General features: G+C 35.9%; 1 protein-coding gene across 1 annotated transcript; it reads right to left on the reverse strand.

The window, feature by feature from the left end:
- Positions 1-1,178: 1,178 nt before the first annotated feature.
- On the reverse strand, positions 1,179-21,144 carry LOC113493847 (OTU domain-containing protein 7B-like). The gene is made up of 9 exons (XM_026871879.1): positions 20,948-21,144; positions 12,031-12,087; positions 7,263-7,397; positions 6,845-6,995; positions 5,546-5,796; positions 4,828-5,069; positions 3,166-3,371; positions 2,457-2,903; positions 1,179-2,318 (listed from the first exon to the last, which is right to left on the reverse strand). Exons 2-9 carry the CDS (start codon positions 12,071-12,073, stop codon positions 1,997-1,999), a joined length of 1,797 nt encoding a protein of 598 aa, XP_026727680.1. The 5' UTR covers positions 12,074-12,087; positions 20,948-21,144; the 3' UTR covers positions 1,179-1,996.
- Positions 21,145-21,770: the final 626 nt, after the last annotated feature.

Consider the following 21,770-nt stretch of genomic DNA (forward strand, 5'->3'; position numbering starts at 1 on the left):
ATTTTACTACTGTTTTCTTGTTCTTGAAAGCATGGAAATAATATCCAGAATACGTTCTAGTCACATTGAATAAAATGCCTTTGATTTTATACAATAGGCGGCTAGCTTTTGAGTTATGACCAACAGCAGTAAAACTCCCAAATTTTCCTAAACAAGCAAATTAAGGACGGAGATGGACTCCAAGCTCGTTTATTTTAGATTTTATATCGGAATACGATAACTAAGTCATATCTTAAGAATTTTAGTGCATCGAAAGTTTACCCTGAGTCCAAACTGTGTCAGGAAAACTATGACCAGGCGAGATACGTTGGGCCTAAGTTTTAACTTTTAATACTACAATTGGAACGAAGACATAGGAGGAACAGTCTTAGAATTGATATCTCTACATTTAAAGTCTAAATTAATAGGAAACGGTTTGATGTAAAATGAAGATTAACACTGCAAGTCGTTCTTTTTAAAACAATTTGACACTACGTAATAATTACTAAGTAATTGGAAGCACTATCTACCCTCAGTATTTCGACAAGTCATAGTTTTATGTTTTCTATTTTTAACACTAAACAGCTGCATCAATGAGGTAGTCGGATGATTGAAATGAAAAAATATACATCTGTTTCTATTTGTACATAACCTCTAAATCACAATTCCTCAAGGCTATGGTCACAATTTAAACTGCTTTACCTACTCAAAGTAGGTACATTACTATGATTTAATAAACTCTTTAAACATCAAAATGGTAGATCAAAATATATTTCATTCTGTCCTTAATTTCTCTTTTACTTTAATTAACATTACATAATATTCATTTTAAAAACACAACATAATTTTAAGTTCAAAAACGTTTAGCCGCTTAAACATTACATATCGTTTAACATTACACCTTATTTAATTTTCAATTTAAAATACATTTAAATACTCATGGTAAATTTCAATGCGAGAAGACACGATTATAAAGGCAACATAATTGGGTATACATAGTTGGTATCTAAACAGATTTCACCCTGTTATACAACGACGATTTCAAAAATACATTTATAACATGTTATTTTAATCCAATGTACGCATACTCATTTTTACTGTCATATCGTCCAAAATTACTTCCCATTATCGACCTGGCACTGAATTTTGAACACATTTGTTACTTAAAACACTTTACATTCCTCCGAATACTTTTTTTAAAATACGTTTAGAAGCCACTTTTTGGCACTTGAATATATATTAACAGTCGCATAGATTCTTCCTACCATAGGCATATACAAATATGGAGTAAGTTATTAATTTATTGTGTTGTTATAACCAATTTTTACATTTATTTGTATGCCTACAGCTTGTCCTGATAATGTGGGTAATACGATATTTATTAATCACAGACTATCTGTGCTCACTTAATTATTATGCATATTATTAATGGTGGGGCAAAACACAAAGGTGACTTACTAAATCTAAGTAACAAATAAAAATATCACCCACGCAAACATATTACTTTTTAATTATTCAAGTAATAAGCTTAATTCGAACGTTATTAACGATTAAAACTATAACTTTACAATGTTAGTTCAAGAGAAAAGTGTTCGGGTTCAAAAATATTCTTAAAAATAAATTCAAATCTGAATAAAAAAATCAACCTTCTAAAATATTATTTTAGAAAAACTTAAATTCTTAAATCGAATAAAACAGGGCTTACCATAAGTTCTTAGCAGGCCTGGTAGCTTAATGTAACATACGTGCAAATTGCGATGCAGAAATGTTAAATTACATTAGTTAACAGACCAAGAGCCACATTATGAAGCTGTGAAGTTGAAATTTTAAAATTAAATATATGCCATTACTTCGTGACTAAAATACTATCATGTTCTCAACAATGTTAAAAAAAAAAGAATCCTAAAGCTGCCATTAAACGAACATTATATCCGGAGAACCCAAAGCAACATCATAATACAGCCAACTTATGGTAACAAACTAGCCGGACTAACCTAAACATATCACACGTGAGAACTTACTGCAGACGAGCGCAGCGTGAACAGTAGTCCCCATTATCAGGACTGCCGTAGTACATGCATAGTGGCGCCCGACAGGGGCGGGGCGAGGGAGGGCGGTCATCGTAGAATGTTGAACGACTGAGATATAGTGTGCGGTCTGTGGCCCGACCGTTCTTGCCCGCGTTGGTCCCGGCGTTGTTTGTGTTGCTACCGGCGTTGCTCGCGCGGGAAGAGCTCGCTGTTGATCTCTCGGCTTCGGCATAGAACTGCGATCGTCCTGTACCGTAGCGCGGCTGGCTCGGACCGACTGGCTCTTTACGGTTCTTTTCGGCTGTGTAACTGGAAATGATATACAAAATATAATTTTTCGTTCAATGATAAGCTGAAGTCCAAAATATGTAACTACTCTCATTTGAAATATAAAAGACTATTAACTCACAGAAATTAAGTTTAAAAATTCTGTATTAAGACACTTACCCAATCCAAGCCTCATTCAAATAATTCTTCACCATCTCCTCCTGTACAGGCGCCCTGGCTGCCAATACTCTGCAGCACAGGACCTCACAGGTCGACTGCCTCCTCATCATGCTCTCCTCAGGGTTACTATGACTCCCGCTGCTCTTTCCAGTCAACTTCGCCATTGAACCAAAGTTCTTCTTCAATTTACTGCTCATAGACCTCCCAATACTTCCAAACTGTTTGGCAACAGAGTTCATTTGTTTGGAACTTTTGGTGGATAGCGCGTCTAGGGATCTTCGGAGCTCTTCCGGCGGTTGGTTAAGTGAGAGACACTCGATCCTCTCGAGGTCTAGGTAGGCGGCAAGCATGGAGGAGCGTTGGTATTCGTCAGGGAGAAGGTTGTTTATTGTCTTCTGATCGGGTTCTACGTCCCAGCGGAAATCATCGCCGGGGTCTACGTTAAATCTGGAATGAGAGAATTCATGACTTACATTAATCTGTGGAGGCTATTAAGTTAGTTGATTTTCACAATGTCTGAAAATGCATGTACTTATTAAAAAAGCTTTTTGGAATGGCATTAATATGCCCCATGTTGGGCGTCAATATGTCGCTTCCTGTTTCAGAACAAATTGGCGCTTTTAGTTTAGTTTCCGCTTCTTTTCGCATGTTAAAACAACAAGCAACAATCTTTCAACATAAAAATGAACTTATATTCCCAGTTCCTTACCGTATAGGCATGGGGTTCCCAGCACTGTCTTCCAGCGGTAGTCGCGCCCCATCGCTGGGCAGCGGCTCAGTGGGCACGAGCGCTGAGAAGTGCCCCGCATCGTACGCCAGTAGGATCGGCGTCTTACTGCACGCGTTGGCCGGCAGTTCCAGAGGCAAGTATACACCGCCGAAGGGGATCGGAGCTATTGGGTCGCCGCGGAAGTCCTGTAAACAGAGATTTTTGTTTGTAACGGCTCTAGCATTAATGAATTTAGGCTTTAAGTCGCGGCACGTGATGTATTGCTATGCGTTTCCACACGCCGGCATAAAACGCGGCTGACGTAACCCGGCGGCTAGGTTTAGTCAGTAAGAGTCTGACATTACCCTTTCCATCCCTCGAGGGAGATTACCTAAACAAAAAAGGCCTTATGTCGCAGGGTTTTCACAAACATTCAAGTCACAGGCGCAAAGACACCCCTCAAGACTAGCATTCGTGGATTAGAAAGGCGCTTGTTGCGCACAGTGGGTTTGGCGTGGTAATCTAAACCACTCGGTTATCCGTGCTAGATGACGACTTCCTTGGTTACAGATGACTTAATCATCGACGTGATGTTTTTCAACGGTTGTCACAAACGCTGTGATTTTGTCGAAGCGATCGGTTTGGTTAATCAATTTTCAATTTATTGGTCTCTTTTAGGCGACAAGATATTTAGTATCGTATAGCAATAGAAAACATGAGTAAACAAATTCTGATAAACCCATTCCCTGTGTTTTTAGTAACATGTGGGAATTGGTATTTAGTATGTTTTAATTATTCTATACTAAGTCTCAAGATTATTTTGTTAGCTAACAGCACAACAGCATTGTATTTGATTGTGTACAATTGTTTGTTGTGTTGCTAACCATACATCATCTATTAGGCCATCTTTACGACGCGTCGCACATTGAAATCACAATGTTTTCTTGTATAACCATTTGCCTATAAACAACAACAACAATTTTCTTAGTACTACCCACAATATGGTAATAAATGTTAATAATGTCTGTTATTATTGTTTAAGACTTTGCCTTTGACCATGTGTTTATGTTTCTATTATTCTGGCACTGAGCAACTCAGTTTATACAAGTGCGTCGCAATTGTTCGTTACAATGACCTAATTTTCGTATATAAATACATTTCTACAAATATTTACGAGTAATATGTGTCGTCTTGTTTTATAATTATTACCTACTATGAGAATAAGAAATCGACTAAATATTATGATTCAACTGTTGCGCTTTCATTTTTTTTTACATTACCTGACATCATCACTTGACTATGCTCAAATCTTACACTGTTTATCTCTCAGTAATTACAAAAATCATCATTATCACCCATTGCAGTTAACCCATACGAATGAGAACAAGGGCACCTAAACTCTAACAGCTGCGATAACCGTGTGACCCAGAAATCATCCACAGCAAGATCAACCCTCCCCCCGCCTAATCACCACCATCTAGTACGAAGATATAGCTCATCGGACGATTGTAAAAAAGTTCTGATACTAAAAAGGTCAGTTTTAAATCATCTACAGTAACAGCAATAACCCCCCCATTCCCCGCCAATCACCTCCATCTATTATAAAGTTATAGTTCAGCAACCGATTTCAAAAAGGTCTTCAAACTAAAAAGTTCATCTTACCCTCAAAGCAACATCAGCGAAGACGATAACAGGTCTCCTCATGACGTGGGCGAGCGCGAACACGTGCAGGTGTTCGAGCGCGGCGTAGTGCGGCGCGGCGGCGGCGGCGGCCCGCGCGGGCTCGGGCGACGCCGCCGACACGCACTGCGCCCACTCGCGCTCCCACTCCGCCTCGGACGGGGTGAGGCCTGCCGAGCGGAGGGATATGCCCTCCGACCAGCGCCAGCGACGCTTGATCGCATCTGGTTGTAATGTTACATCTTATAGAAACGATTTGATAGGCATAGCCAAACAGAAAGTACTACACTTTGATCTTAGCCAAAATGCTGACAACCAGTCTAACCAAGGAGTATCGTGATGCCCAGGTTACTGGGTTGAGGAGGTCAGATAGGCAGCCGCTCCTTGTTGCCGACCCCAACGTAGTTGGGAAAAGGCTAGACAGACGGAAAGTACCCTTCATGAACTACGCAAATAAGATGTTTAATACGACTAGCGGGGTAGTAAGATAAGTCCGAAATTGATAACCTAGTATGTCCACTGACATTGTCAAGCTCGGCGTATTTCAGATTCGGATCCATTATTAAATTATTCAGAAATTGTTAATTACTGCTTGAAGAGGGGTAATAAAATTTATTCCACTTCCACTGCATGCAGATAAAAATACTTTTAAGAGGCAAAAAGCTTGCTAGCATGTAGAGATTTCCAGATCAAAACTTACTTGTAAGCACTTCACCGCCTTCACCGGACAGTAACGCCTGGATTTTCGTCCTTAACGCCAACAGTCTGTCATGGAAGCCATACGCAGCTAGTGAAGCCGCATGAGGCAGACAGTTGCCGTCGCCTGACGTCGCTAGCGGTAGCAGGCGAGGGGCGCCCGGGACGCGGCCGTGGCGCCACCAGTTCAGAATGTTGGCTGATTCCAACGTTACTAGGGTAGCAGTCTCCAGTAGATCTTTCTCTATGAATGTCCTGAAAGAAGGTTGTTTGGATTAGACTGTAGTCTCCAAAATCAGGTATTTATATTCAAGACTATTTCGCTTTCAATCCGATGTAACCGTCTTTCATTGTTTTCTACATGACCTTTTTTTATGTACTGCCGATTTGAATTATTACCAAGGGCCCCATTTATACAATGAAGAAAATCAAATACATCGAATACGTATTGTTTAAATCATCGCCAAAAATTTAAAAGAAATTCGACCTCATAACTTTTCTAATTAATTGAAGCAAATGACAAGCAAATGACGCAAATGTTTCTATTTACTAAACGGTTACCATTAGAAACCCGCGCTTTCTTTTAACCCTCCCTAGAATCGTACCTTCGCCAAAATCAATGTTGGATTCATGTCTCCTTAACACGAAAAGGTTAAAGAACGGTAAACAATAACAGAAAGTTCAACGGCAGTCGCAAACTGTTGGGTTGCGTGTGCACGGCTAATGAATATTGGCTAGCTGCCGACCGTACGACGCACCGTTCCACATATAATATGTATGTGTGTTAAAACTCTGAATATGTCATTCGTGACTAATTTAAAGGGCATCAATCCAAAAAAAGCTGAAAAATGTCAAGTATGGTGAATAAAGAAGACGACCAGATGCTTATTCAGTCTTATTTTATCGTATGCAAGTCATGCCTTATTTTTATATTCCCATTTGGCAAATAGACCTTTAGTCTAGCTAATTTAGATAAATTTATATGTCCCTTATACCAAGCACATTTTATCCAGCAAATTTTGGCTGTCGGAAATCCATTTGGTTATGAAAACAATGGAACGAAGTGGTCCTATATTTAGGCTGTTTGTGACCTGTGACATGTCTTTATTTAGTAATAGCTTCCGGACGAATTTCAATGGTAAATTCGTAACAGTGACTTTGCGAATAGGTTACCTGTTTTGTTCGGCTTCTAATGGCATCGTTATTACTACAATATTTAGCAAAGAGGAAGTTCGCTTCGCACCTGGACGATGTAGAATATTTGTTGTTCTTTTTTTTTGTTTTTCCCAAAACGCAAACTTACCTAAAATCAGGAGGATATACAGAGATATCTGGGAGCAACAGTATGTGGTCTGAATTGAGTGTGTTTGGTTCCGGTTCTGTGTTGTTTCGCAAGGCCCAAACAAGGCCCTCGTTGTCTGTGGCACGGGATATGCCTCTCGATAGTTTGCGACCTGGTTCAGAAAAAAAATCGATCAAGTTCACAGATCAAAATATCTGTTTTGACTGCACGGATTCAAACCGCCATATTGCACGACGTGTTGCGTGTTTGATCTCCGCGTGGAACAAGCGATTCTGTATCCAGCTCCACGAATGCTTCCTGCGCCCAGCTCCGTTTGAGCATTTGACTTGAATGTTTGTGAAATTCTTGTGACACAAGGATTAAATTCCTAAGTGCAAAAGAAGTTATTAAAAAAAATCAATGTGCTACTTTAACTTACATTCTGGTGCAGGCGTAAGGACCAGGTTCGAAGGAGCCGCGAACGACATGTTGAGGTCCAGGGTCCCAACGGAGCGCTCCGGAGAGATGACGTCACCACCAGCTCGGGCCTTCAGCGTCCCGCCGTGCACTCTCTCTGTAAAACACAATCCGTGATGAAATTACGCATCATTGCAATACGTACGACTATTTATAACAAACACTGATTCATATTATAAATTTGAGGTTGTGCGTATATGTGAGGCTATTTCGAGAATGTCCGAGATATTGTGTGTGTGGGCTTAAATTACTTTATTATGCAATTACAGCTCACTTTTCTCTTCGCTTAAATTAAGGACTAGCTGTAAAAAAAAATTGCCTCCTTCTTGATCTATTAGCTGCTAGTAGTATTTAGTCTGATGACTTATGAATTACTGTTAAAACTCAATTATTATGGATTTTACTTCAATCAAACCATTCAAACAGTGGGACAGAAAATATATCACAAATTATTAATACTGGGTTTCACTACAATGATTTTATAGTTAATGATAATGAATACCCCGATAAAACCATCATAACAACCAATTTCAATATTGATCGAAAAATAGGCATCATTTAGTCAGTAGCATCCACTTAGCAAACAAAAAGTAAAGGAAAATTACATAAACTATGACAGATAAGGCACGAAAAGCATTCTGGTTGTGCAACTACGGCTGTGTCCATATCCCGAGCCTCGTAGTCAGTGTGTCACCAAGTCACAATGGTTTGGTAACGCCCCGATACGCTTCATCGAGGACCGTGTTCCAACTAGGTCTCCAGTGTTTGAGAACTGTACTAGTTATTCAAATAGTATTGAGGTATTGTGACACTGTGTTGAAGGAGTACTTGAGTGGAGTTGTAAATTTACTTTGTGAACCTATAATTGAGGAGCGTATTGTAGTATTTTCGATGGTATGGAAGACAAAACAGGGATAAAAATCTATACTTATATTGTGAAGCTGTCTATAGTTTGTTTGTTAGTTTGAACGTACTAATCAATCTAATAGATTCGACTTACAAAATCATTAATTGTTAGATAGCCCATTTATTGAGGAAGGCTACATACCATTACGTTGTATTTAATAGGAGCACAGCAGTTATCAAACATGATATAAAAACAGGGAAAAGTGCGAAGATAGTTAAGACTACTCGAAATTATTCCACGCTTTGATAAAAGTTAAGTAATACAGTCATCATAATATCATTACTGCTATCGCGAGATAAGTGCCTGCTTATCAATTCGACTAATAGTCAATGCTTAAGTGAAAACGTGCTTAGGACTTTATATCTGTACACGATTGTACTACAAAAATAGTTCCCTGATTTAGGTGTATTCTAACGAACTGGCAATTAGGACAGTGTAAGTAGTCTCATACAGAAATCTTACAAAAGACATCAACTATCAAGAAAGACTCAGGACAAGCATTCCTAGACCACATACGCGGGAATCGCACCCGAATTGCGACAGTGGGTTTGGCTTGGTGACCTCAACCCCTCGGCTACCCCTGCAGTCGTTATAAATTCAAAAATCCATACACAACCAAAACAAAATCCAACTGAAATTGATTTATCAGCGTCACACAGCGCAGCAATTTCGATATGCAAATAAAAACCAAGCACAATGGAAGCGACGAAGCAGGACTGCGGACCGCGTCTCCATCAAAAGCCAATCAGAATAATGCCATTCAAAGTCATCGGATAAAGTTACGCTACAACGACTCTTTGTAAACCATTGATTCGTTATTAAAGAGCAAATTGTACATGCCACTGTGTTATTGCCAATAAATATACTTGTTTCTTTTTGGATTTCGCTTGCAGTGAATTTGAAAGTGTTGGGAGATTCTTCAGTTTACCTTGTATCTACGTTCATGTATAGAATAATATTTAAATTGATTATCAAGCGTTTTATAGCACTCTTTGGATCCGGTAAATACAACTTTTGAAACGTCTGTCATATTGCGTAAAAATCGTCTTTTTTCGGATATGCCTATTTCGTGTTTTAGATCTAAATTGGAAGTGTTAATTAGATTACACTTAGGCCCTAATCCGGTAATCTATCTATCCAGCGATAAGTACTATTTTATTACATACAAACTTGATCCAGTGACACTTAGCATAAATCGGCTACTTTCTTTTAAGAATACAGATGCGCAGGAAAACAGCATCTGTTTTACAAGTTAACGTATCGGGTACCTTCCGCGCAAGTCCCATATATGGAAGACTTAATCCAACAACATTTGCAGACAACCTTTTACTTTTCAATGTGAGTAAAGTAACTGTGACCTTAAAGTTAAAAATGTAAGTAATGACTGGTCAATAATGTGAGGTGAAATTGTAAGGGGCGTGTCGGGGCACTAGACTATTAAATAGAATGCATGCGAGGTTAGACTCGAGTTATCCGCGGTCATTGCTTGTATCGTCACTGTCGAGAGCACGCTATTATTAATAACGATATATAAAACTAAACCTTATTCCTTAGAAAATAAGGCTTTGTCAAGTTTACCCAGCCGTCCAGTCGACTGTACGTATGACCTTTGTTCACACTCTAACTACGTTCAAGTGCTAAAAAGATTTTTGTATAGAAAATGTGTGAGGAAAATGACTGGTGTCTATAGTACGTTTAACAGATTACATATACATCGGTACATCAGTTTAAGGAGGTCGACCATATTTCAACTGCGTAAATTATGTCGTCAAACTTATGGCCATCGTTACGGATAGCAAGACCGGTCTAGCCTTAAATATCAGTGCCCAACCTCAACAAATTGGGTTTGTGAGGCCACTGCATTCACTGCATATAAAATATAGACTTATCTGGCTACTGCAAATCTAGATATTGCATGATAAAATCTAAAATTTTATTTGCTTACGACTTTAGAGCAAAGGCTTCTTATTCCAAGAACAAGAATTGACTACCTGACTATCATAATTTTGTATGATTCTTTTTTCACTGAAGTTGCGAAGCAATCATTGAATTATTAAGATGATCCTAAATCTCTTTGGTATTGTGTAATCGAAAAAAAACCACGTAATCAGAGATAAAACTGAGACTTCTTTAAAATTTCGTCAAATCCAAATCTAACATACCGTGAGACCGAGTCCGGCTACCAGATAAACAATCAAAATCTATTACTCCATAAAAGAACAGGAAGCACAAAATCGTAGTTATCGAGGAGTAGGCCATGACCACAAATCACTACAAAGATCAAAGCCACCGTCTGTCTGGCTAGGATTTCTGTCCGGACAATTTAGTTTCCGTTACTGCAAACATGATGCCAAAATTACTCCGTCTTATATCCAGTAGAAGCAATGGGTTCTTTACACTTTAAAAAACAGCTGCAAGGTTATAATAATTGTTAGGAACATCCTTCGTTTAATTGGCCACTGCAAAATTAGGAGTGACAAGTGGGCTGAAAATAAAATTCCCGATCGGGTCAATTAGGGTAAAGGTTAAGGAAGGACTTCGTATAGAACTGTTCGCAGAAATAGATTATTGTTACTTAATGCGAAACATTAAAGGAGGTACTATGAAAAGTACGAGATAACAGAAAAATATACTTTGATCGTATAGGTAAGCACAGTTTTGGAAATAGATTTTATCGACATGCTTCAAGAGAGAAAAGATTATCAAGCTTCAATTTAATAAAAAAAAAAACAAGGAAATACGTGTAAAAACATTTATCGTAATCCATTTCGCGATCGATTCGATAAGAACGATGACTGCCGATAGTGAACTTGTTTTAGTTTTAGTACATACTTATCAAGCCAAAAATGTCAGACTTTCCAAATTAATACATGTAGATTGTATGACTTCTTATCTTACAAAATTATTAACCCTATTAGAAACAACAAATCCATTGAGGAAAGTGATTACTTTCCGATAGGCGATAACATTACTCTCGACAGGCAACATCAAAGCGCTCCGTTTCGCGATTTATCCACGGATCGCTAAAAAGTCTACAACTTGAGATACAACAGACGAATCTCTTATTTATAGTACGGAATTATGTGAGAACATTTGGGCCAACGACTTTGTGGTCGAAGACAGAATTTGGATTGATGAGACCGGCAAATAGGACACACGTCATGTCCTGGAAGACTGGAAATACATTGTACTGTTTACCTCAGCAGTTAGTGATAGAACTTATGTTACAATGGAATTAGGTTGCTTTTTGAAATTAGTCGTGATTTTTTAACATGTAGTTCAGCGTTTGTTATTGTGTAAATATCGGGTAGGATTTTTGCTATTTATCAAAATATGTGGCAAATCCGTATCTGGGGTTGTTACACAAAATCTAAAAACCAAAATTAGTTTTAAACAAGAGATGCGAAGTGTGTAAAATACTATTTAACATAATTTTATTCTTAGTTATTTTTACGCCGTAGGCTAAATTATTGTCTTTACGTTCCAAAAAAGTTCGAATGCCCGAAACTTTATTTATGAAAATAATATCCGAGTCATTTGCATATTTGTGGCAAAAATATGTAAATGAACATGCGTCTACGAATAGAGGCATGGCGCTACGAATGCTGAATAGTTGTAGTCCGTGGCAATATTACATTACAGCCTAAGTGTACTGAATTATATTGGCAATTCGATTTAAGAACATACATCTTTCGTGAATCGAAACCCATTGTAAAGATACAAGCACACAACCCAAATAAGAAGCCGTTTCGGTCGTTTAAAAGATCCATTGTTCGTTCCACAAAATAAATCTATTGTATTCCTTATATTTAGGTATATTTACCATCTGTGTGTTTGCCAGCTATGGGGTCGGCTTCCATCACCATCCCGGCTTAGTTGCCTGCAACAAAAGAAACGACTGTTTCAAAACCCATTACGAAAATCTTTTAAATATTTAATGTTCTCGTCGGGGTTAAAATGTCAATCGTACGTTTTGCAGACCAGCCAACTGCGTCAACGGAATGCACACAAACACGTCAAATAATATTTCGTTATTTATTTGACAAAAAACAGTGTTTACAGTGAGACTTGCCAGCATCTAAAATGACGAATTAAGGCCAGGAATATCAGTATGAGCAATATGACACGTACGGCCGCCCACACAGAGTTTTAAATAGATTTCCATCGCTAGTACGGTCGGCGAGTTAATTGGGTATATAGACAAACAAGTATACAACGCTTTGTTTGGGTATCAATGAGACAAGGAAAGCGTCTTATTAAACTGGTCTTAATGTTTACATCAATGACGTTAGACAGCCTAATTAGAATACATAATCAACAGGTAGAGTCTATCTATAGCATCTTTGATCGAAACGGGTCTTTTGTGTAAGCGAGTGTTGTATTGATATAATGCGAAGTATGTATAGAGCAATGTACGTACCTATATCTGTGTTTTACAATGGATGGTGTAATCGTATAGCGATCTTGCGGGCTAGCCTAAACAGTCTTGGATGGAGTAAGAATGCTCGATAATGCGCTGGTAACGAATTTAATACGCAGTGTTTCACGTTAGATAATAGGAAGCGTTTATTTTTATACATAATCTTCACACTTGTCAAGTTCAAACAGAGGATAAAAAGTAAATACTGTGCGGGGATTTTGTTTGACTAGTGATTAACTTCCTACACGACATGACACCTACATTATGTTTCGCTCTGATTGACTATAAAAGGAGTTCTTGTCTGAATCTTTATACCGTTTATTTTTATATCTGCTGTTAATCTATAGGTGGTTCAGTCCTTCTAGCCAAGTGTATTTTTTAAAATGGTAAGTTTCAATAGGAAAATCTGGGATGTATGGAGACGACAGGTCAAGGTCACGACTTATGACTTATGGAAATGCAATTTAATTTCCTTACATTTGAGCGTCGTTTATTCACGTTAACGATTGTAGCAATACCATTTGGCGGGACTGAGATTTTTTATAGAGTATAGGTAAACAGGTACAGTTTATTTGAAGGCCGGACAGAAAACAGCGGGATCTGAAGCCATGCAAAGATTAGTACTTTAATTAGTCAATATCCTCTACCGTAGCATAGTATACATATATTATGTATGCTGCAAAATATTGTCATCTCACTGTAGTAAGCTAAGTTCTCGGGTATCTGAGGTCCCCAGTTCACCGGCCGTAGGAACACAGATAACCTTAAATAGCTAGTTATTTACTTAATTCCATTATAATATCGGATATACTATTACTTTATCTATCGCGACTCGACTCGTACATTCCTCGATATAGATAAGCGAACATAAACACAGCTAGACTATCTGGCGATGACTCATGTTTGTATTCATTGCGATCACAACATAAGGAAATAAGACGCCGCCGGCTTCCTTGAAAAAAACAATAACAATAAAGAAGGAAACGTGGAGGTCACTCGAACCAATTAGTTCAGTCGAAAGTCCCAAATCGAGTAATCTTGAGCTTGCTTTTGTTTATGAATACTTTAGTGAGCCGCTGTTCAATTTTACATCATTTACCTATGTGTGGGACTGTGGGTACAAATCACGTAAGCGTGTGTGTAAATATGATGTACATATTGGCACACCAGGTATGACATCCATCAAGGATGATACTTGAAAAAAAAAACATGGAAATGATCTTAAAGACAGATGTATGTCTGAAAGATCACTCTCAATCTTGATCAAGATAAGTAAACTCGTTTGAGTCATTCCGTCTGGTTTTCAAATTGATTATATGTAGTGTAGTGTTTTATTTAGTTTTCTAAAACGCACTTCACCTAAAACTTGGTAATTCGCCACAGTCACTTAATCTTCAAGGTGTTTACTAGATTGAATATAGCTTTCATGTGTATTAAAGAAACAAAACATTTAAAAGACCTTGATATTTCAGCCAAGGCATTCATATTCAACCACCTTTTGTTTATATTGATAGCACTAAATTCGCACTGCGGCAGTCCAAATTACTGGATTCTTACGTAGTTGGAATCGTTTACCGTTTGGTGCGATACCGTCTTATGACGTAGCACGCTATACGTCACGGTCCACGGGTATGATAACCAGCCCATGAATGAGACTGACATTGAATTCATACTGCCATTGGGATATTACTTTTTATGGCGCGGTCGTATGAATATTAATGCACTACAGATGATATTGGATTATGGCGCCTCATAACGTTATCGCAACCCTGCTATGTGGGAACGGAAAGTTTCCTTTACAGCACATGGTCGGGTTATTTTTGTCCTTTTTCATTCGTGTGGAGCAACGAGAATATTTTTATTGGCTTTGGATTATTTTTATATCGGTCCGTTGTTTGCTATATTTATAGCTGTTTTGAGACGAGTAATGCTTTAAGCGATATTCAATCTTTTGTGCTCAATTCTACTTGAAATCCAATCGTTAGAAATACAAACCATTAACTCTAATATTATGTGAAACGGTTCTAGAACGTTCGCTAATCGTATAATTAGTTGACGATATGTTTAATTAACTTAGCTATTATTGATTTTAGTATACGACGCAGCCGAATTGCTTTAGTGCGATACAACCTTGCTGTTTGAACGCTGCGAGTTGAGGGTCGACGGATTCGCCGTGAACGTTACTAATAACTTTAAGAGAAGGCTTTTAAAGTGTGAAATGGTAAAGAGTCTAGAATATACTAGATCGAATAGAACCTTTTTGTAGTGCTGACTGAGCCAATGTTTTACGGTTAGAAACCAATCATCAACAAATATTTATTAGTTCGAAGTTCTTTTTCAATTTTTTGCGTTTGTACAAGCAATTTGGAAACTCCTAAAAGAATACCAAATATTTTGAATTCTAAGGCACGATAAATTTAAACAACACTACCGTACTTTCTAGATTGTGTGACATGTCTTGCCGAATTCCAAGTTTCACTACATAACTTAGTGCGTATGAGAATTGTCTTTACACCTTTGGGCCAATACTATTTATAAATTAAATGAGATAGGTTTCAGAAAGTCCAAGTGTATCGACCGCTCTTCACTAGGAAGCATTTGCGAAGTCTGGCGGTTTGCCAATCATCCATCACGAATTTTATGTCGATAGCCACCATGACTGTTAGATATTTGTATGTCATCGCTTTATTTGATAGCACTTATTTTCTATTTAGGTTTTATAGGTGTAGCTGTAACGGATCGACTTTCACTTGTTTGGTATTTTTATTTCAGTGACTTTTGGCCCGAAACATAGCCATGGTAAATTGTTCTACCCAAATTGCTTATGCCAACCCCGCTTCGGTATTCCATCTTCATAATTATCATCATGCCTCCAATTTACAATTAAGCAGCATAAGACAAGGAGCTTTAACTTTTGACAAAGTGTACACAGACTTGATAAAGGATTCTGAATTTATTATGCATGTCACGTCATGCCCAAATGCGTTTTACGAGTTTGATGCCGGGATCCAACAAACGATATGAGATCAACGAAATAGGGCAACATGAAGACAAAAATAGAACATCTGGCTTATAAAATATTTAAGTCGTAACGTAACAGCTTTTTAATAAATATCGTCTCGATAATTTACTGAAAAGTTCATTATTCTTAAATTAGAGTTGCGGTCTTTGAGGCTGGATTAATTAATCTTTTTTTTTAAACTATAATGTTAATCGACTGATCTCAAAAAGTATTCAAGGAGGTTCTAAATTTGTCTGTATGTGTTTGTTGACACAGTACAAGCAATAAAGTGTATTTCTTTACTAACTAACCTTTCATAAGTTTATGGCTAGTCTATTACTGACACTACTACTAAAGGAAACCAACCTCGGACGTACAAAGAATGTCAATTTGCGTTTCCGTATCAATTTTTTGCTGGATCATCGATGGTAGCGAACGAAAACGTATTACCACATGTCATTGCATGAGAGAAAGTTGCAATGTACTAGCAGCATTAGTATGCGGCAGTTGTTCGAACCTTGTACATATCGGCACGTTGAATTACTACAAGAACTTGTTGTTGAGGGTCTCATTTATTGTATTTGAGAGATATTAATCGAAAAATTTGTCTGAATTCAGTTCTGACCTAGGTGTTTGTGTGATTTAGAAATAAACATTATGTTTTTTAGTTGTCTAGTACTCATAATGCAAGCTCTGCAAGTTTAAGACTAGATGGCGCTGTGGAATCGTAAAATCAATATAAAAATCATATTTGAACATCAGCTTTATAAAAACAGATGAAAAGGTTGGATATATGAGAGAAATTGAAAACAATTTTAGACCGTCCTTTTATATTTAGCAAACTTCAACAGTATGTTAATATTTTGTTTCATTATCTTTATGCAAACATCATATCACTTACTACAACTGATATCTAATAAACAAAATGAATCGAAGTATTAATGAAAGGTATGAATAAAGTTTTGTTTTTAGATACTTTGCGTTAAATTTTAAGTTACAGTAATTAATACTCGGTAAAAAATAAAAACACATATTACGGCTAAATATTTTTCTTTGTCTTCTCAAAATACAACAACATTGTAGAAAATTATTCTTCTTTTAACTTATCGGCACGAACTTAACATAAATAAGTAAGTTTAGTTAAAGTTGGCAAGGGCGCCAGACGTAGGTACAGACAGCTGCATCACTGCAACTAGAAGTTGTTGTCTTAATATCACGATTGGGAATTCGTTTTTGCCAAGACACGTTGTTATTGTACAAAATAAACTCTAAAGAAAGGAATTTAACAACATGGTTAAGTAAAAATATGATAAAGTTTCATGTACCTAATAAGAATCCAAAAAAAAATAAACAGTTCGTTCTTGAATTTGTTTTTTTTTTATAAAACAAAAATTAGCATAGTAGCATTATTGCCATATTCCGAGTTGATTTTTGGAAAAGAAAACAAATCTGAAGAAAAAAAAAGTCGCCATAGATTTGGTTAAGACTGTCACAGAACCAAAAAGAGAAGCATGTAAAATTACAGACAATTAGTAAATACCTACTGAATACTCGTATTTTTGATGACATATTGCAGTATATTGTTATTATTTATGACACAAAAATAGCCCTAGATATAGTAACATGTTCATTATAATATGACTTTCCACATAGCATGTATTCAACGGCTACAAGAAAGTGAGTTCAATTATTGGCTCAACTAGTATTGGTACTAGAGAAACTCGCAAGCAAAAACGTGTGATGAGATAAACTCGTAAACAATGACTAATAATCAATCTTATCTACTTGTATTTGAGGGCTTTTCATATTATCTCGTGACGTCACTTGGATACTATCTTTTGTGACAATATGGTTTCACGATGATTTTTTTTTCTGAGTAAGATTTATTCGGACAAAACGTAAAATATGCGAGTTTAGGAGTCTAAAGATTTAAGGCTTGTATTCTCGCTAGTGACCTTGTGAAGGAGAGTGCGGGTTTGATATAGATGCAGTATTTATACGGGACGCATTTTTAAATAGTTATTATAGAAATCGGATACATTTTTAAAAAGCAACTAAACCTAATAATTTTCCAGTGTATGGCAAAGCAGTAGATTTTTTTCTAATGTTCTTTTATTAAAAATAAAGCAGTAAAATAGTTTTATCTCTACGAATTGGAGGTCATTTGGGGATTTTTTTAGTTGTTAGGTGATGTCAATAAAAAAATTATGGCTAAACCAAATTACGTATCATATCATGTAGATTACTAACTATTTTTTGCAGATATAAATTCTCTGTAAGTGCCGGCGAAAAGCTGTTTCATCTGCACGCTTTTTTCAAGCTTTTTACTAAAGAGCAGCCTTAAATAGATTGCTTATTGGGCCAAAATTGTGATATTTAAAATGGCCGATGAATGAATAGAAATTGGATTAAATTGGCACCATTTGTATTATTCTAAGCATTTTTCCGAGCAGAACATTAACGGTCCATACAATGTATTCCAATTATTGTGTAGGCAAAATACTTGAGAAAATAGGAACAGTTTCAAATTTAATCCAATTGCCATTCATTCATTGGACATTATAAATCGGGGTCCTTTTGGTTAATGGTGGTGGTCTCCCTTATCCGCACGTAGGCTCCAATTCGGCCCATTCTTAAATGGATTGATGTGAGTCACAATATATAAAGAAATTCTAGTCCATTATTTACTGGGTCTAATTATATTTTATATTATCGTTGTTATTCATTTTGTCGATAATTGCATAAGACATTTAAAACATTTTGTCCACATTGAGTCACTAGATGACATGTGGTGCTTTTTGAAACAGTAACCTATTTGTTAATCCGGGGTCTCAGCTACCGTTAAACATCAATTTATAAAAATTGGTTCAGCCGTTTAGCACATTAACTTTCGCTTTTATAACATTAGTGCGATAGGCACTTGCATAAATAAATTAAATAAGCCTAATTGCGTCATTTTACAAGCTGATTATTAGTGAACCATATTGTAACAATGTACGCTAAACGCTAAGCATATCGCCAGACAATTCATGACGTCATTTGTCATGAAAGATTATGATTACAAAAAGTATAACGCGATAACCATTCTCTTTTTTTACAGATGTTTCTTTGTTTGTTGTTATGTAGCATGGGAAGTTTTGTTTTCATATGGACATTGTAATATAGCTACCGCCAGAAGTAAGAATTTTGAAATTGTTTGAGAGAGAAGACATTTTACGCCGTGTTTTTCTATATCGTTTTTACAACGGCGACAGTGTTACATTAGGAGGTGGTGGCAGGCCCCAGGACAATATGTAAAAGTTATGTAAAAAAGTTTGTGTTAGAAAGGTCATTGACATGAGATTTCTTTTGTGTTGTGGGAGTATATATTTACAGATATGATGTACTCATTTGTGTATAGCACAAAATCAAGTGTTATTCTTCTTTTTTTTGTATTTAGATTAACACTAAAAATCGAAACAAATAATATTCAATACTAATATTAATATGAGGTAAAATGTCTCACATTATCAGGAGTAATTACAGCAACAATTGAATGATTCTTATAATACTTTTACTTTAATAAAACCACATTATTTGGTAATTGTTGTATTTTGTCCTAAATTATAGGCAATATTTTAGGACAACATACAAACCACATAATCAAGTATAAAAATAACTACAAAAAAAAACAGTTTTTACTTACCATTTCTGGCACAACACACCACTTAAATACCTAATACATAGAAAAAAACACTATTTCTTTTTTATTTAACTAAACATATGACTGTCAATATTTGTGTACTACTTTTTTCAGATTATTTACAAGACTGAGTCAGTGTTTACATTGACGCACCTTTGAGTCAACTGATTACAGGCTTATCTTTACATTTCTATGTATAAATAACCACTAATAGTTATATAGCTATAGCGAACAGGTCATAACAGGTGAATAATATTTTATATTATATTATGATTGGCAATGGGAAATTGTAATATAATTTTTCCCTAAGTATTATGGTGAAATTTACATAACTAATTTGTAATTAAGCAATTTATATTATTTTTTTGCTGTAATAGTTAAAGCACAGTATATGAGTGATCATCAACAACATAAATAATGTGGACTATGACAATTACAAGCTGCCATTATAAGAAATATAACAATACTAAACATCAATAGCATTTACATAAAAACAATGGAAATACGACTTGATAGAGAGATTTATAGATATTAGAATAACTAACACTTAACACCTAATAATGAAATAAAATTTTAAATTAATTTAATAAGTAAAACAGTTACTCAGGCAAAGTGCCCAAGCCCTTATATTAAGTGTTTTATAAAAAAAGTGCAAATACAAATAAAATTCCAGATTTAAAGAATTCAAAACCACAGAGTATTAATATCAGGTATTATGTTACTGGCTAGTGAGAAGCTGTGAAGTTATGTTGTAATGAGATATGGCTGTTTCATTTGATGCCAGTGCCCCATGCTTGCATAAGTTTAAAAACACTAGTTTCTATGACAATTAATCAGTATTGTGTTTGTACACTACAAACTTTAATACAAATATTGAAACATAAAATTATGATCTTTAGATAAAACTTGGAGTTATTCCGATGACTAATGTAATGTTATCAGTTTCATTCAAAGTATGAATTGTGATAATTTTTCATTTAACTTTAGATTCTTTTGTTGCATTATTATTTATTTAGCACCATCCAAAAAAGGTTTCTTCTACAATGACCTTGAAATTTGGAGCAATGCATAGTTTGTTGCAATGTATAGTTTTTATTTAATTATCTACTCTTATAATCATATAAATAAAGTTTTAATTATTGACAGTCTAGGTGTTTAAGTTGCATAATGAGATTAATTAGACTGCTAGGCATAATCAAAAATGATTAAATTCCGAATCAATTAAATAATTCAAGAGAGCTACTGACGGATTTTATTATTAACCTGATGTACACTGTTTACATTTCTCAAGTAAAATATGAAAGGTCGTAAAGCTGGTAAACAAAAGAAATCGTTTTATAACACGTGCGTGATATGAATTGGTTATTATGCTGTATAAGTACCTAGGCGAAGTATTATCGTTGCCTTATAAATACTTGTAGGGCATAAGGCCGAATTAGACGATGACACTCCGCAACGCTCACTCAAGGTTACACGAAACAGCGCAACTGACTTGCGGTCCAGACAAAACAACAGATTTAAAACGATTACGAAATTATACAGACCCTATATTTAACAATGAATTGCATTTGCATAAAAATTACGTACCTACGAAACGACAGGTGTTTGATCATCGCGTATAAATATATATAACTCACCTTTTAAAACGCAAAAAGTCTCCAAAACGTTGTTTTTATCCATAAAACACGTTCACTAGCAGAACAATTACTCATCCAACGAAAAATTCTGATTTTTTATGATTATTTACAATTTTACAATATTTACAAATAAACACCACTTTCTACTGCGCGAAGCACTTGTAAAAACCAAAAACAAAATAGACTGAATGACACCAAAGTGACAGCTGTTTCACTAGTGTGGTCGTTCAACTCGACAAAACATAAAGTATGATACGCGCATTGTTGAATCGATTCCAAAAATAATATTTTCGTATAGCAACGTAAGTAAGCCTTGAAGAGCGATGACTGTCCAATTAAATTTTGTCAAAAAATCTTTGAAATTTTTATTTCGACGTGCCATTAAGAAAATCTTAATATTTTTGAAAAAATATTATTTTAATGGAATCGTGTGCAATCGATTCAATCGAATCTTTCTGACCAAGTCTATGTCACAACACGTTGTCTATGACGAAATGTTGCAACGCTATGAATTTTACCCTGTTGATGGTAAATTAAATGATTATTTCAGATTTTGTTTCAAATACTTATGTGTTTTTTTTTTAATAAAACCTCAGTATGGGATACTTATGGATAGTTTCTCAGAGAATGTGTTAAAAATTTAAATGTCCACCTGTGTAAAGTATTGTTATGCATTGTGTTATGCGTGTTATGGGTTTTAATTGCCTGAAATAAAGAATATTTAATTTAAAGTATACTGTCCTCCTACGTGCGTCAATATGGATTTTGATCTTGAAAAAACTTTTCGATTTGTACTAGGCGAAACTAAATCTTTTATAATTGA

The sequence above is a fragment of the Trichoplusia ni genome, chromosome 5 (assembly GCF_003590095.1).
Source record: "Trichoplusia ni isolate ovarian cell line Hi5 chromosome 5, tn1, whole genome shotgun sequence".
NCBI classification, from domain to species: Eukaryota; Metazoa; Arthropoda; class Insecta; order Lepidoptera; family Noctuidae; genus Trichoplusia; species Trichoplusia ni.